The 15,478-nt window shown below is 40.7% G+C and overlaps 1 protein-coding gene across 8 annotated transcripts in view; it reads right to left on the minus strand.

Annotated features, from left to right (window-relative positions):
* The window catches only part of LOC137133561 (phospholipid-transporting ATPase IH-like), a 31,007-nt gene extending 29,396 nt beyond the window's left edge, over positions 1-1,611 (minus strand). For 7 of the 8 annotated variants that reach the window (XM_067517286.1, XM_067517285.1, XM_067517287.1 and 4 more), the window contains exon 1: positions 1,137-1,610. In XM_067517286.1, the coding sequence (XP_067373387.1) occupies positions 1,137-1,175 (39 nt within the window). In that variant the 5' untranslated portion in view covers positions 1,176-1,610. Of the gene's footprint in view, positions 1-1,136 lie in introns of all 8 variants that reach the window. The other variant, XM_067517293.1, reaches the window with a different exon arrangement.
* Between the last annotated feature and the right edge of the window lie 13,867 nt (positions 1,612-15,478).

The following is a 15,478-nucleotide window of genomic DNA, read 5'->3' on the forward strand; positions in this document are numbered from 1 at the left end:
TAATTCTTTAATTTCTGAATATTATTATGAATTTCACTTTTTAGACAGAAAAGGCCTGAACCTCCTGCTTATCACAGGTTGATCACCTTGCATGAAGTCTGCTCTACATAGTTAGGCAGCTGCTGTTCAGAAAATGGCAGGGTTAATAACAGGTGGTAAACAAATAGATGAGGTCCAGATATATGTCAACCAGTCCTCCAATTCTAAATCAATATGTGGGTAATTGAATTATTGATTTATTCCTACTTCATTTTGTCTCAGAGTGAAGATGCCAAGAGAAGAGGGTGAGAAATGAGGGGTGTGTTCAATAAACCTGTCCATTCCTCCTCCTTCTCCTCTCCGCCTCACTGATGGATCTGATTTCCCCTGATGTTAGCCCCTGCTGCAGCATCCAGCAAGCTCCCTACACAGTGTCATCCACATGCTTTACACACAAACCCACTCTGACATGCTAATTTCTGAAATATTAGCGCTGACAAACTAGAAACATACACTCTTACAGAAGTCTGCACAAACATTTCATAGCCACTGAGCCAGTTTTAAGGTGAAAGGGTCTCAGACTCTCTATTACAGATGTGTCAACAATCCAGGGGTGCCCAGTCTAATACACAGTCCAAATCAGTCACCCATCTGTTTAGACCAGGCTTATCATCTAGAGTACTTTGATGGTACAGTATATGAATATGTCCTGCTCACAGTTGCCTTACTCAGGCCCTCTAGTTGTCTACTTGTACAGTGTATTGCTCAACCCAGGAAGCAGTGAAATTACGAGCAATTTACAAACTGATGCTACAGAGCATAAGGCCTTTGAAGATTTTTTTGTTAGTGATGCAGACCAGACAAGCTAGGAGCCAGAATGCTGGACCTCACTACATCAAATTAAGTGGGCCAGCAACTGTGGCATCTGTAGCAACTGGCACATTCTCCATTCAGCTCCACAAAAAGCACAGTTAAGCCCCCACTCAGTGGCCTGCCAAAACAACTCCAGTCAGTGTAAAAGTGTTGATCACCCTGCGCTTTCAGGCACCAGTGCGGCAGTGTGTTTGCTTGACGCAAAACAGAGATCGATGAAACATGCACTACACTTCGGAGACAGATCTACAGATGTGACAGTGCTGACAGACGCGGGCCCTTACGAATCTGCTGATGATGTTCCGGAGCCGGGTGAAATCCATCCTTGCGACAGCTCCGGCGGCGACTAAACTGGGCAGCAGAGACGTTCAGCTCTCCTCGGGTCCTCGGAAACGCTACCTAAAGTGGATCTTTCCACCAGTATCCATCGCTCACCATCGCCGCCGCCGCCGCCGTGTCTGTGATAGCGAGGAGCAGCGGTCTCTCAGTGGGCTGTTAGGGATTTCATGGCATCCCCGGTGGGAAGAGCCATGCAGCGACTGAGCGAGCACAACGACTCACGTTCACGCCGCTGGCTCCATTTCAGGAGAAACTTCAGCGCACGGAAAACTCGTAACCTCTGCGTCGTCTTGCTGGTGACTTAATAAACGGTCTTATCCTTGCGGGAGACAAGGAGTGTGTGTGAGTGTGTATTTGTCGCGCTCTGTGTAGTGGTAACGCGAAACGTCCACACTGCTGCTCACACGTCAGATGACTACCGTGCGCATGCGCACTCAGATTCACTTATCTCGGAATAAAACGAGCTGTACCGACAAGTAACAACAGTGGATGCTAAACTTACTGGCCGGTTTATTAATACACCTGTATAATCTAATGTTTTCCGACAGGGCTTGTGTTATTTTTAGAGGTGGTTCTAATGTTTTGGCCACCCTTTTTAAAATGAATGAGGGGGCCAAAACACTAGAACCACTTCTTATGCCACGATTCCACCACCCACTATAACATAATAAACACACAGAATTATAACCTTTGTTGACCTTTGATGAAAAATTATAACCTTATGACGGTAGAATTCATGGCAAAGCTGCTGTATTGGATTACATTAGACTGTACGTGTCCCTAATGAAGTGGCCAGTGCCTGTACAGTATTTGAAGGGGCCTGATGGTAAAAGAAATCCACACCAATACAAAGACAAACAAAACTCGCAGCACAATTAAAAAATAAATAATATCCATATACTTAGAAATGTAGTTAGGCGTAAAAATAATCAGAGGTTTTACAACTACCCCTTCAAGGACTCCTTAACACAACTAGACTGTAATGATGTAAAGTACATGTTCTCAAGTAGGCTGTAGTTTGAGGTACTATTTCATTACAATACTTTTTACTTATTTGACTGTTTTACTTACTAATGACTTTACATATGAGGTAAAAGTTATCCAAGTGAATATCAGTTACAGCTGAAACAATGATGAACATTACTGATAAACTACTTTCTATTGAAGTTTATTTCACTTAACCCTAACACAGTAATGTAAACTGTCTGTTCACTGTTTTCAAGAGGTTGAAAAGATCCAGGGTATATTACACTGTTAGCATTATCATCAAAGCATTTGCTGAAGATAAAAACAGAAAAATAATAAGTGTACAGACAAAAGAGATTAACACATTTGCAAAAAAAAAAAAAAAAAGCTGAAGTCTGAACTGTGTATGTTAGCCCATGTTTACTGGACCTACACCAACCTACTACTTTTGTTGAGCCTGTTGCCACATGAAACTTACAAAAACCTTAGAAATCCCAACTGTGTTTGTGACCAGGAGAAAAATCTAAAATTAGCTACATCTCCATTTAGGGGGATCCTGTGGCAACTAAGAGACAGAACAAGATGTCTGACCGAGACATTTCATTTGTGGACTTTCAATTAGCACAGACACTATTAATAATGCATGGGGATACAGCACTTTCAGCTATGACCTATTAAAGCTTGATGCTCCTGTTTAACTCCCTTAATATTCCAAGGCACTTAATGTCTGATGACCAGTCTGCATCAGTCGACAGATTACATCATGTTTTCTGTTTATGGGCCGTGACAGTAGTATTGTTATGTTTTTGTCATGGTTTGGAGGTAGGTGCCTCTATTGCAAAATGGTAATCAAAGATTTTGCATACCTTATGCTGTTTCACACCAGCAAATATAAAAATAACACAATGGATTCTGTAATAAGACTAAAAGCAAGGAAAGCCTGATGGAATAAATGCATATAAATTGCTGGCAGACAAAATGTCTCTTTCATGTTCACAGACTAGAGGTTTTGCATGCTGAAGACACAGAATGATTAACTTCGACCAATTATCTATCCAGGAAATGAACCTACTGTTTCCGTATTACTTTGATAAATGTGTAATCTGATCATGTCCCATCAGCAAATCTAATTTTGTCCTTTGTCTTTCCTCAGGGCAGCAGCTGGCCACTGATTTAAACATGAGCAAGGAAAAAATGGCTCAGCACACACTAGGTTGATGTTTTCACTGCTTTTGCTGTGATTATCATATAGTTGACTGACTTTTTAGTTGTTTTTCATCCAAGTCGAGAAACTGGGTCAGTGTCCGTTCCTTCTGTCTTCTGTGTTGGTGAGGGACATATGGGGCAGTGGGCTACATTCTTCATGTTACCTTCCATCTTATATGTGCAGAACCCAAACTCTGGACAGTTATTGTTGTGTTTAAAATAAATAGAATCATTATTTTTCAGTTTGTATCAAAATTTTATTTTGCCTAGTAAAAAACAACAACCCCCATACAAGGACCTGTTTACCCAGTGGGTGTACTGTACACAGTACAGTATTATGAGGATACTTTAACAAATACATTTCTGTATTTATTAAAGTGCAAAATCCTTTAAAGTGCTGTATAATGATGACTATATTGTAGGATAGACAGCAGGAGAAGCTCCAGCTATTCAGTTTTATTTTTCAAGTTTTGGGGCTTCCTTCATAGTTTTCACAACCTGTGTAATAATCAAGTGACACGTAAATTCGACTTCAATCCGTTAAGTGCAGCTGAATATGTTCAGTTGCAAGTTTAAAAATGCATAAAAAGTAAAACAGAAAGCCTGAGAAAGTTTTTTTCGAGTTTCACTTCACAATTCTAACATTCTAACATTCAGCGGTTCAGCTTTATAGCTTACTGGCTCTATTTAGAAAGTCTGATATTACTATCATGATTAACAAATTTATAAGAGCTATGTAGACTGTTATTATTTATGTCAGTGTTCAACAAGCTAAGATGATCTCACAGTAAACTCAGGTATTTGGTGCCATCTAGTGACACTTCTGCAAAAACACATTAGTAGTTTGCAACTCTGCTTGTAGCCACCCCGTGACTCTGTTAGTGTAGCTTCAGGTAATTTGGCAGCTAATGAATTGCTTTGATTGGTTGTAATTGGAGGCCCGTTACACCATGAGGTTCCCCTGTATCGTGGGAGCACAAATTAGTAGAAGGTGACAATTAGGCCTATCATCTTTTACATTAGACTGATTTGTTTTTACTTGACTGAATGAGTTTTTGAGTGTGTTTGGTGTCCGAGTGATTGCTTCAGTTGATGAATGAATGTATGTGCATTTGAGTGAACCAGCTTATAGGGTTTAGTTGTGACCTCTCGACTTCTGCCAGAGGTTTGTAAATGTGGCTTATACGGCTTGTGAGAATAAGATTGTGTGAGTAAGCACTGAACACGCTGCAGGACACCGGTCTCTCTCTGAGCAAAGATAATAGGTGTGTTTGTGTCTCTGGCGGTGCTGATGTGCGTCACATGCCTTCTCTCCATGCCCAGTTTGGGTGCCAAGAGAGGGGCTTAAACCTGCGTCTGGAGATGGGAGCTGTGGAGATTCCAGGGAGCGGATGCTTGGCACCGTGAAATAGGATTTAGGGAGGACCAAAGCAATGAAGCGAGAGGGAGGAGAGCAACTGCCAAGTCCTCTCTGCGGATTTGGTGCCCCCCTCCTCACCCCTTAAACATATTCAGTTTGTGCGCACACACATGTGCAGATATGAAGGGGGGAAGAAAGGGGGAAAGAAGGGGGAGGGATTGCAAATGGAAAGGAAGAGAAAAGAAAAGCAGAGAGGAGAGTGTAATAAGAAGAACAGTGCTTGGAGATATACCATAGTTGGAGAGACAGTGACCTGAACATGTCTTCCTCACCGTAACCAACTCATACAACTCACTAATCCTGCCAGGGGTTTACCAGGTGCCTCCTGCTTGAGTATGTGTGTGCATGCCAACAGTACATAGGCTGTGGCGTGTGTGCTCATATCTGTGCCGGGCTCACTGCATGCACAGTGTGTACATCATTTTCTATAAGTGACAGGTTGACAAGGAGCAGAGAGAAACAGGGGGGAGTGGTGGGGAAATAAAGGGGCGGCGCTACTCACATGGTTGTCAAAGGAGGTGATTGATTTTCCACCCCCTGTTATCGAGACCGGCAGCCACAAGGAGCCCTAATACCCCCCTGTCTGACACACGCACACACACACACACACACACACACACACACACACACACACACACACACACACACACACACACACACACACACACACACACACACACACACACACACACATACACACACACACTGTCAGCAGCTCAATAGCAAGAAAATAGGCCTATCAAGTATCATCTGCCTCTCTTTCTCTCACGTGGTCATAACAAATATCTAATCAGCATAGTTGGCTATGCATGCATTGGGCATAGAGTGGAAGAAAGAAAAAACATAACTGTCTCAGTTTGGCTCTAACTGACAGAGATATAGAAAGGGGCAACAATCAGTTGCAAACCTAACTACGCATGTTTAAGGGGCCGAGATGATTTAGGAAAGCAAGATGGATGTATCAGAGCATTTTTATCTCTCCTTTTTCCGTTTAAGGACATGCTGAATTCTGGTCTAAAGATAACATCAAACCTCGAGGTTGACAATGTTCTGAGATAAACTGCTGTAAACGTTCAAAAATTGTAAAACAATACACAATGAAAAGTGTGATAGGGTGACAACGCAAAACAGTGCATCACTCTCCTCCTCACACTTCCTTGTTTCTCTGGCTGCCTTCACCTCTCCTTCCTTTCTTGCCTCTTGTTCCATGCCCTCTCCAAACCCCTCATGAATGATTTGTTCTTTTTTTTTTTCAATTTTCTACAAAGGACTTGTGCAATTTTGCCATTACTCATATTATTGCTGGTGGCTGCTAACTGAGTCTTGGCGCCATTCCTTAGGGGTAATTGGAAACTGCAGGTGTGAGAGGGCACATTAGCATACACAAGCTTTGCACAGCATACCGTTTCAGCCCTAATGGCAGCATGAAAAATACATCTATCACTCTAATGCCGAGGAGACGGATGTGTACTGTAGTTACACCACTGAGACCAGTCATAAAAATGTGATATCCTGTGGTGTTAGTGAGCTTGTGCACACTTTTTCTCAAAGTGTGTCTGTGAATGTTTGTGTGTATAGCTGCTACGCAGAAAGAGGGGAGGGGCCGACACAAAGTGGTCCTGAGCATCTGATAGTGTTTGATAATATAAAGAAAATGCATGTGTAAAAACACGTATAAACATGCATTATTGTAAATTATATCGTGATGAATTTCACAATATACAAATGTATAAAATGCAACCAGTAAATCAATACTTAATTTAAAAAAATAATCTGATTGAGTAATATCAGATGTGAGGGACAAAGAATTGTAAAAATAAGGATAAAGATGGTTAAATCAAATGCATTTAAAAATAAATGTATATCAATAAAGTTGTTTGTTAAACAGCCAGATGAGTCTATCAAGCACAGTATTATACCTAATAAAAAGGAATACTTCAGTACAGGGCATTGTGAGTATCTGAAACAACACAGAAAACCAATTCCAGTTAACTTTAAGTTAACTTTCCTTACAATGTGTCAAGTCAGAGTGAACCTTTACACCTTTTACATTTATAGAGCGATATACATAAATAGAAGATTTGCTTATTGTAGTTGTAGCGCTTTTCTATCAACCTATCAAAAACCAATAAAACAGTTATCTAAACTACTACAACTTTGAGGCACACCTTTTTGAAGAGTTCAGTTCTGATTTACACCTACACTTTGTTTCACTTAGTGTAGAGATATGAAGCAAACAGGAATACTTGTTGAAAAAGGACAACAGCATATTCAGCTTATTTAAAAGTAGATGATGATAAACTGGGTCAAAGAGCTTCCTGCCTGTGACAAAAAAGTGTATGAACAGTTCCCAATAAAAGGGGTCAGACCAGACCAGTAGGACTAGAACAAACTAAGATTATATTTCAGTATTTTAGAGAAAATATGATAACCATAGAACAGTAGAACGCATTAATGGCCTATATTGGCCATTCATGGAGGAAAAATGTTTATGCGGGTCATTACAGGTCCGACAAACTGAAAACCATTAGCGATGCTTAGAAAATATTCATGTCTATCTGCACTAGTAGATGGATTTCAATTTTACTTTTGCCTGTAACATGTGAATACTATTGTATTCATTTGAAAACTTTTTAAAATTAGTGGTGTTTAATTTTAGATTCTTTGTAAAAATAAAATTTGTTTTTTGGTGGGGTATGAGAACAATGGAGAAACAGACAAAGCTGAAAACAACGTTTATGTCAAGATAGTCACCAAAATCAAAATTCATAAAATCCAATCCAGGTTACTATAAAGAACAATATTATAGAACATCTATGAAGTTTACTTGGAAGACTTGTATGAAGAGAAATTGTAATGGCTTTGATTGATTAATGACAACATGTCCACAGTCATGCAGATTCAGCCTATATGTTTTTCAACAGTATACTTTAAAAAAAAAAGTATACTGTTATTTATTTGGAAACTAAAGGCTTTTACAGGAAGGCCGTCATACATTTTGCGTTAATTCAGGTTTATGTTACTCTGTGTGTGCTGTAATCTAATCTGGCCTATAAGAGGAATTTATCTAAAATGTCACACTCCCATCGTCAGAGTTTCCTCTGACTTTACAAGATGCTCATAAAATCTTTAAAAAACAAATACTGTACCAAAAAAAAAGAGACTTTTCATCCACTACAAAATGCCATGAGTGTAAGGAATAAAAGAACAGTCAGAATCTCAAGCATTGTAATGAAATTCAAATTGTCAAAAGTAATTGCTGAATTATTTTGTATATCTGGATATCAAGAATGTCACTGTGCCACACTTTGGCACAAAAAACAAGGAATTTAAAGCACAGCAACTAATTTCTTTCTAGGATGTGAAATAATGACCCTTTTAGACCCCCCATAGTGTGTGCATAGGGTGTGCGCCCCATTGACTTGCAAGTTGAAGCCAGTATATGTTATTAACATATCCACACACACACACACAGACACACACACACACACACACACACACACACACACACACACACACACACACACACACACACACACACACACACACACACACACACACATCTTTCTTTTTTCTTTCTTTCTTTGTCCTGTCTGCAGTCTGCAGTTTTTCTTGTCTATAACAGTGCTGAAACAGCTTGTTAAACAGTGACTCTCAGACCCCCTGCTAAGCACATCTCCCTGCAGTTAGAGCTTCATGGAAGCGAACCAGCCATCACTTCACTTCCTCAGAAAGGCTCCAGTAACAGAACAGACGACAGTGACAGACATGAGATGCCTCGTATATGCATTATGAATATACAGTATGAAGGGCAAAATACACTTAGGATGTTAAAAGAAGAAGAGAATAGCTGGAGAAAGGAAAAACATATCTCATAGGTGTTATGACCCATCCCTTCCCTTTTACCATTTTCCTTTACTTTAAATTATGAATAATGCCTGTTGTCAAACAACAAAAGATAACCAAGCTATAAATGCCATCAAAATGTTTATTTTCATTTTTCTTAAACATTTTTAAGAGAATATAAACTCTTATCAATTACCTAAATAGTAGCTCTTTGCAAGTTCTTAATGTTTCTTATTTGGGTTGTAAGTAGTTTTTTATTTTGTTTTGTTTTGCTTTTAAGAGTTTTGTTCTTAATTCCCATTTTGTAAAAACACTAAAGACATGAACAACAGAGTGGAAGAATACATTTTGGAAATAGTGAAACATAAATGACAATAGCCTGTTTAGCCTGTGCTGTTGCTGGCAAGATATTTAAGAGCCTTTATCATTACACAATATACAGGTCCTTCCCACAGATTTTCCATCCCACACCAAATCAAATTTGTGTTGCATATTCAGAGGGTTTGTTATGCATAAAAGTACACCACTGGCATAACACAAATATGATATACATATGCAGCCTCATATTCCTGTTCAAATAACAATAAACATTTGAATAATCAATACCGTCTTAAATCTCTCCATATTTCAGGCCATTTTTACAGCAGTCTGTAAGCAAAGTCTTAGTTCTTCTCTTTACAACCATGTTTTTGTCACAGTGTTGAGGTCTGTAATGTGTTAGACAAAGGTGGAAAGCCATCGTACACTGAGAAAGGATTACTGTTTTCTATAATAAACACAGCAGAATCTGAATCATGTTTTATTTGCAGCATTAAGGTGGATTAGTTGCCTAGACGTGCTAGCCCAGTCGATAGGAACACATAGGAGTAGTATAATAAAACATTAGAAACCTAAAGGAACAATTTCACAATACACAAAACTGTAGCCTCGGTATTAAAACAGAAAACATGGAATTATAACCTCCTCAAACTGACTCGTCCTTATACAGGTAATGATATTAAATAATAACTCAGAGGTGTCAGGATGCAACAACTAGTAAAATACCAGCAGTGTTGGGTGATTGCATAAATGAAGCAGATGATGTTATGGATAGAGCAACACATATCGTGTAAACAATTCAGTTCATTAAAGGTTTTAACACCAAGGATACATTTCAATATACATCCTATATATTTTAATGTTTTATATATTTTTAAACACACGGCACTGTAAGGTTTTCTGAATCTAAGTGTCAAAGTGTTTTTTAAGGATCTTTTTTTTAATCTGTGAGAATACAGCAGGGTGCAGCTTCTAAGTTCTAACTGTGCAACAGTATCTCTGACATGTTTTCAAACCTTACAGCTAATACAGCAGATGTTGTTGTTGTAAATGAAAGACAGCAGGCAAGTGTCTGCATCAGAGCTGGCTTATACTTAGACTGGAGCAGGTGTTTTCTCACAAAGGTAGAATATGATGAAGTACTTTGGAGGTGCTGCTCTGCGTCGGCAGTTAAATAGTGCAACTGAAAATGTTACGTGAGAGTCAGATGGAGTTTGTGTAGCATCTGTTGTTGTTAAAATGTGTACATGTTAAGTGTTAAGTGTCTATGTGCGCACATGTTTTCCTTGCAGGAGGTCAGGATACTTCTGTGCTGACTGACTGTGAAGGATTATTATGGGATTAGGGGTGTCTCGGTTACCACAGTGAGATGATAATCACAGTGGCTGTCCTCTGATCTCTACGGGGATAGGAGCGTCAATCAAACTGGAGACACAGAGATGAGAGGGAGTGCTGCTGTGAGTGTGAACACGTGTGTGATGTTTTCTGTGGACTGGGCGTTACATGTTGTGCTCATGTGTGGATGTTTTGTGCGACTCAACTGTCATGTAGAAGTACGGGGGGCAGGGGGGTGGGGGGGAGCTGGGTGTTTTTTTTTTCTGTCACACAGGCAGATGAGTGAATTTATGTTTTACGGAAATAAAATATGGCCCTCAACTCCCGCCCTTCCTCCAGATGGTCCCTGCGGAGAGAGGGTGATTATCTGGCCCATCTCAGCCAGGGAACCTGAGAGTGTTGATGTTGGGTGGGCAGTGCGGTGCCACGCCAAGTCTCCTGTCCCCAGGAGCCTGAATATGATCCCCTTTACCTGCCCCCTGTCTCTGGTCCTCTCCCTCCCTCCCTCCCTCCTCCACTACACCACCGGCTAGACTTACTGAGACCCCCCCGCCATGCGTCTCCACCCTGGGATAGATTTTCTTCCACCTGACAAGGTTTGGCCTGGATTACTGGAATACCTGGACAGATGAGTCCACTCAGGAAGGTGTCAAGTGCATGTATGTGTTTGAATGTGAGTCAGAGAAGGGGAGAGGAAAAATGGGTAAATAAAGTGAAGGGTAGTTTGTAATACTTAACAACCTTTCGGGAGCAAAACAGCAAACAGGCACAACATGGTTGTTGAGACCTTGGCAGAGCACTCTGTTCCAAAGTCCCCTCTAGCTACCCTATGAATAAATAAATGGGAGTCACCCGCTCTGTTAATTAAAATGTTACCCATTTTGATTTTCAATCTTCGATCTCCCTCTCTGCCGCTCCATCATTCTCGTCCCGTCTGCTAATTAGGCCAGGTTTCTTCGGTTTCCTTTTCATGTGGGTTATGAGTTTATCACGCCTGCCTGTCAGGCTGAAGGGGTCAAGGAACGGTGTTGATGGACCAGACTGCAGCAAGAGCCATAGCACAAAGGCAGACGTAACCTGGAGAAGCGAAACGCTCAGAAATAAAAAACATTCAATTTTCAAAACGCATCATGCTGTTTTGAAGTTTAGACATGCTGCTAAAAAGCTCAGTAACAGGCAGCGCTTTAATGTGGACCTAATCAATGAATAGTAATATTATTAATAATGTCTGTATATCACTATTTTGTCAGTAGACAGTATTACTTTTAAAAGTTTACATTTTGTATTTGAATTTATAACATTTCTGTAAGATTGTAAAAACAAACTGAGATGGAGATGAGTCTAGATTACTTGAACTTTACTGTATTTGTGTCCTCTATTAAGATTCATATTAATAGATGCAAAATACAGATTATCAGAGCGATTTCATCACAACATATTCTACACTTATTTGAAAAATTAGTTTGCCTCATGTTGTTAGCTGAATATCCTTTAAATGAAGTGTAATGTAAATACTTAGATCATTTATGGGTGGAGCCTGAACATAGGTGGGTTGTTGGTTTTGAATTAAATATTTCTTTGGTATAACAAAAATTATGAGAGGTTTTTAGATATTAAGTGTTTGTAAGTGCTCTCCATGTGAATTTAGAAATAACATTAAGTTCTGAATTGTTTTTTAAATGTGTTCCCTCTTTTCAAAAATATAGGGGCTTGAATAAACCAGACAATCCAGTCTGAACATTGCATACAACTCAGCCAGAGTTATTTACTGTCATATATATATAACATTATATATATATAACATTATCTTTTATAGATTTTAGCCACATTTGAAGGAATGTCTTGTTACAGTATCAATGCTGCAGAACTTCAATTTGAATCTTGTTACACTGTGTAGCGTTTGCTATGAAGTTGCCATTTCTTCTTAAGGGTTTGTGCTGTCTTATTTAGTTGTGCAACATTTTTGTGTGCTTTATATTTCTGTTTCTAAATTCTCTGACTTCCAGTCCTGCTGCAGATCACGCTGCAGTGCATTCAAAAGAGGGCAGTGTAACCACACATGCAGGTTTGCTTGATGCTTTTCTCTGTTTAGCTATCTCTCTTTTATACAAATAATGTTCCAGTTTGTGTACCCCACATGTACATCTATTTTGGTTCAAGTCTTAGTTTTCGCAAATTAAACCTTTCCAACAGCAACTTGTTTTTGTTTCAAACTGATTTCTATTTGTCACTGGCAAACTGACTGAAAAAAATAAAGTGTGACTAATGTAATTTTAATAGAGATTTCAGCAGTGAGAGTAGAAACCCAATGGTCAAGCTGTGAGAAAAACGCTGCACCTGGTAATTGCTGCAACACCCACTGACCCCTGTGCAATGTGCATCAGCATACCCCTTGACTACATGGAAGAAAATTGCTTCATATTTAGTGCATTATTGTTTCAGTGATCGTGGAGAGGTTGCCTTGCCTGGCCCTGGGTGGCATCATTAACACAGTCTGGAGTAACACGTTTAAATCAGATGGCATTGTCACAGGTGTAACTACTGCTGTTCATGCATGTGATTAATGTCCCCTATTTTTGATTAATTTCCTACATTGGCTGAAAAGCCCTCGCATTTGTGATTAATGAACCTGCAGCCTAATATAATATAATAGTGGTTTGGTTCATTCTGTGTGTGTGTGTATGTTAGTCTGTGTGTGTGTGTGTGTGTGTGTGTGTGTGTGTGTGTGTGTGTGTGTGTGTGTGTGTGTGTGTGTGTGTGTGTGTGTGTGTGTGTGTGTGTGTGTGTGTGTGCATGCGCATGTGTGTGCAGCATCCTTCAAATCCCGGTTGAGACAGTGGTCATAGCCAAAGGTCAAGCCAAAAGATATCACACTTGATACTTTGTCTGTGTCTTTGAAGCAGACTTTGTCTCACTGTGGAGCCATGACATGGGCAATACACAACAATAGGGGCTGTGTTGCTACATTAAATGTTGAAAACAAAGACATGAAAACAGACACAAAAAATGGCACAGTGTGCGTATGTAAAATTTGTGGCAGGCTGATACATAAATCCATATCCACTGACACAGCTCCGGTCCCATGGGTTTAAGACTCTATTGCTGCCTGAGGGCTGGGAAGAGTGTGATCAAGATACTGCAAACCAGAGCCTCACACTCTTCCTCTGTTCACAGGACTGAAAGGGAAAAAGTGAATGGCTTGGTTATACTCACTGTTGACCTTTTGATGTCTAAGTCAATATTCTCTCTTTTTTCCCTCTCAGCCTTCTTCCCTCTACACCCCACCTTCCCCTTGTCCCTGGTGGTGACAGAGATGGAGGACACAGGGGTCTGTAATTAGACAGTTGACCCCGGGGTTAGGTTGTGTGACCCTGGCAGCCGTGAAGCGCAGATCCAGCCTGATCAGATGAGTAGTTCTGAGGGATCAGTAGTTGAAAGACAGCCGCCCCTTTGCCTCAGCCAACCCAGTCACATCAGTCAGTTCGGCTGAGATGGGCACGGTTACAGGAGCCCAGCTGCCGCGCCAGAGCAGAGTCACAAACCCTTGTCTGGGTAGAGCGCAAACATACAGACGCGCTGCTTTTCAGTGTCCACAGATGCTGATGCGGCTGCAAAGCACACTACCTGCCACCACTCAAGGTAAGGAAAGCAGAAGGAGGGGGGCTGAGTGGTAATCTGACCTAGGTAGGGGAAGGATAGGGGAGGGAGGGGATGGGAGGTGAGGGAGGAGCAGTGCTGGCCCTTGGTCAAGTGCCTTGTATTCCACAAACAGACCGCATCCAGTTACACTCTACCTGAGAAGTTGAGCCCGAGGAGAGGATTCAAAGAAAAGCATGTGGGCCTCCCTCCGTTAGTTTGCCTTCTCTGGCTATAAAAAATATATTCTGATTTCTTTACCAAGTATGCATCGAGGGATTTTGTGAAAATGAAGGTCAGTTCGACTGTAATGGTGTTTTTTTTTTTTAGATGCAGAAGTATCAAAAGCATTGCACTGCTATCACAGAGGTAACTACGAGCAGGTCAATAATTATTAAATGTGGCTCAGCTGTCTTTGCTGCCTCCACTACTGACTAAACTAATTTCTCCCATCTTGCTCAGATGGGAGAAAGGGAAAGAGTGTCATCAAGGACACGCTGGGAGATGTTCACCTGAGACGGCACAGACACTGATGCTCCGGGCATATCAGTATGAGCTGATCGCCGGCGCTGTTTGAAGTTGTGACAGAAGAGAGAGAGACAAAAGTGTCTGGATATGAAACTGCTGCCCTTGGGGGAATAAAGTGATGGGAAAAAATAGACAGGAGGGAGCGCATGAGGAGTGTGAGGAGATGGAGACAATGATAAAGATTTTTTTTTTTTTACAGATTTAGGAGAGAAAGACCAAAATGGACGGTGTGCCCTATCGTGTCTGTGTGGACGTTAAGGCCTCCGCTTTAGGATTCTTATTATTTTGTCTCATTGCTCAGTCCTCATCCATTTTTACTTCTTTACCTCTCTCAAGTCATCATGTTTACACAGGCTGTTACTGCCATTTCCCTGTTGTCTAACCCTCTGCTGTTTTTCCTCCTTTCCCCCTCTTTCTTTGTCTTTTTCCTGCTGGTTGGAAATCTGCAAGGCTTGCTCATCGGCGCCAGCCTCTGTTAATCCCCTCCCAAAGCACCTTAGCAACGCTAGGAATTTAGAGATGCTAAAAAAAAACACAACGACAACAACTGTTCTTAACACTGGGCTCATATTGGCAAGAGTGGCCACATCTTGAGATGCGTGTGTGTGTTTTCCATAAGTAGTTCAGAACAATCTGGAAGGGTGTGATAACCACGGATCTCTCAAGAGTGCATGTGTGTGTGTCTGAATGTGTGTACACAGAATGAGAGTGTGTATGTTTATGTGATATAGTTCCTATAACACCAGCAACCTGGTAATCACTATGTGTAGTCACCTGAGATGCTCATTATCTGGTCTCTGTACATGTTCTGTCTTTGTCTGTTCACTGAAAAACACACATATACACACACACACACACACACACAAGCTGGACTTGAGTCTCACCAGTGTTTGTCTTTGTGTGGTTAGCTCCACACACCTGAACAAGTCAATGATAAACGGAGACACTAAGTGAGTGAACAAATAATGAATTATCACAGAAAGTGGTGAAACAGTTTATGTTATTAGGCGCCCAACTTTGATGTTAGCCAAA

Source organism: Channa argus, chromosome 9, assembly GCF_033026475.1.
Source record: "Channa argus isolate prfri chromosome 9, Channa argus male v1.0, whole genome shotgun sequence".
Taxonomy (NCBI): Eukaryota; Metazoa; Chordata; class Actinopteri; order Anabantiformes; family Channidae; genus Channa; species Channa argus.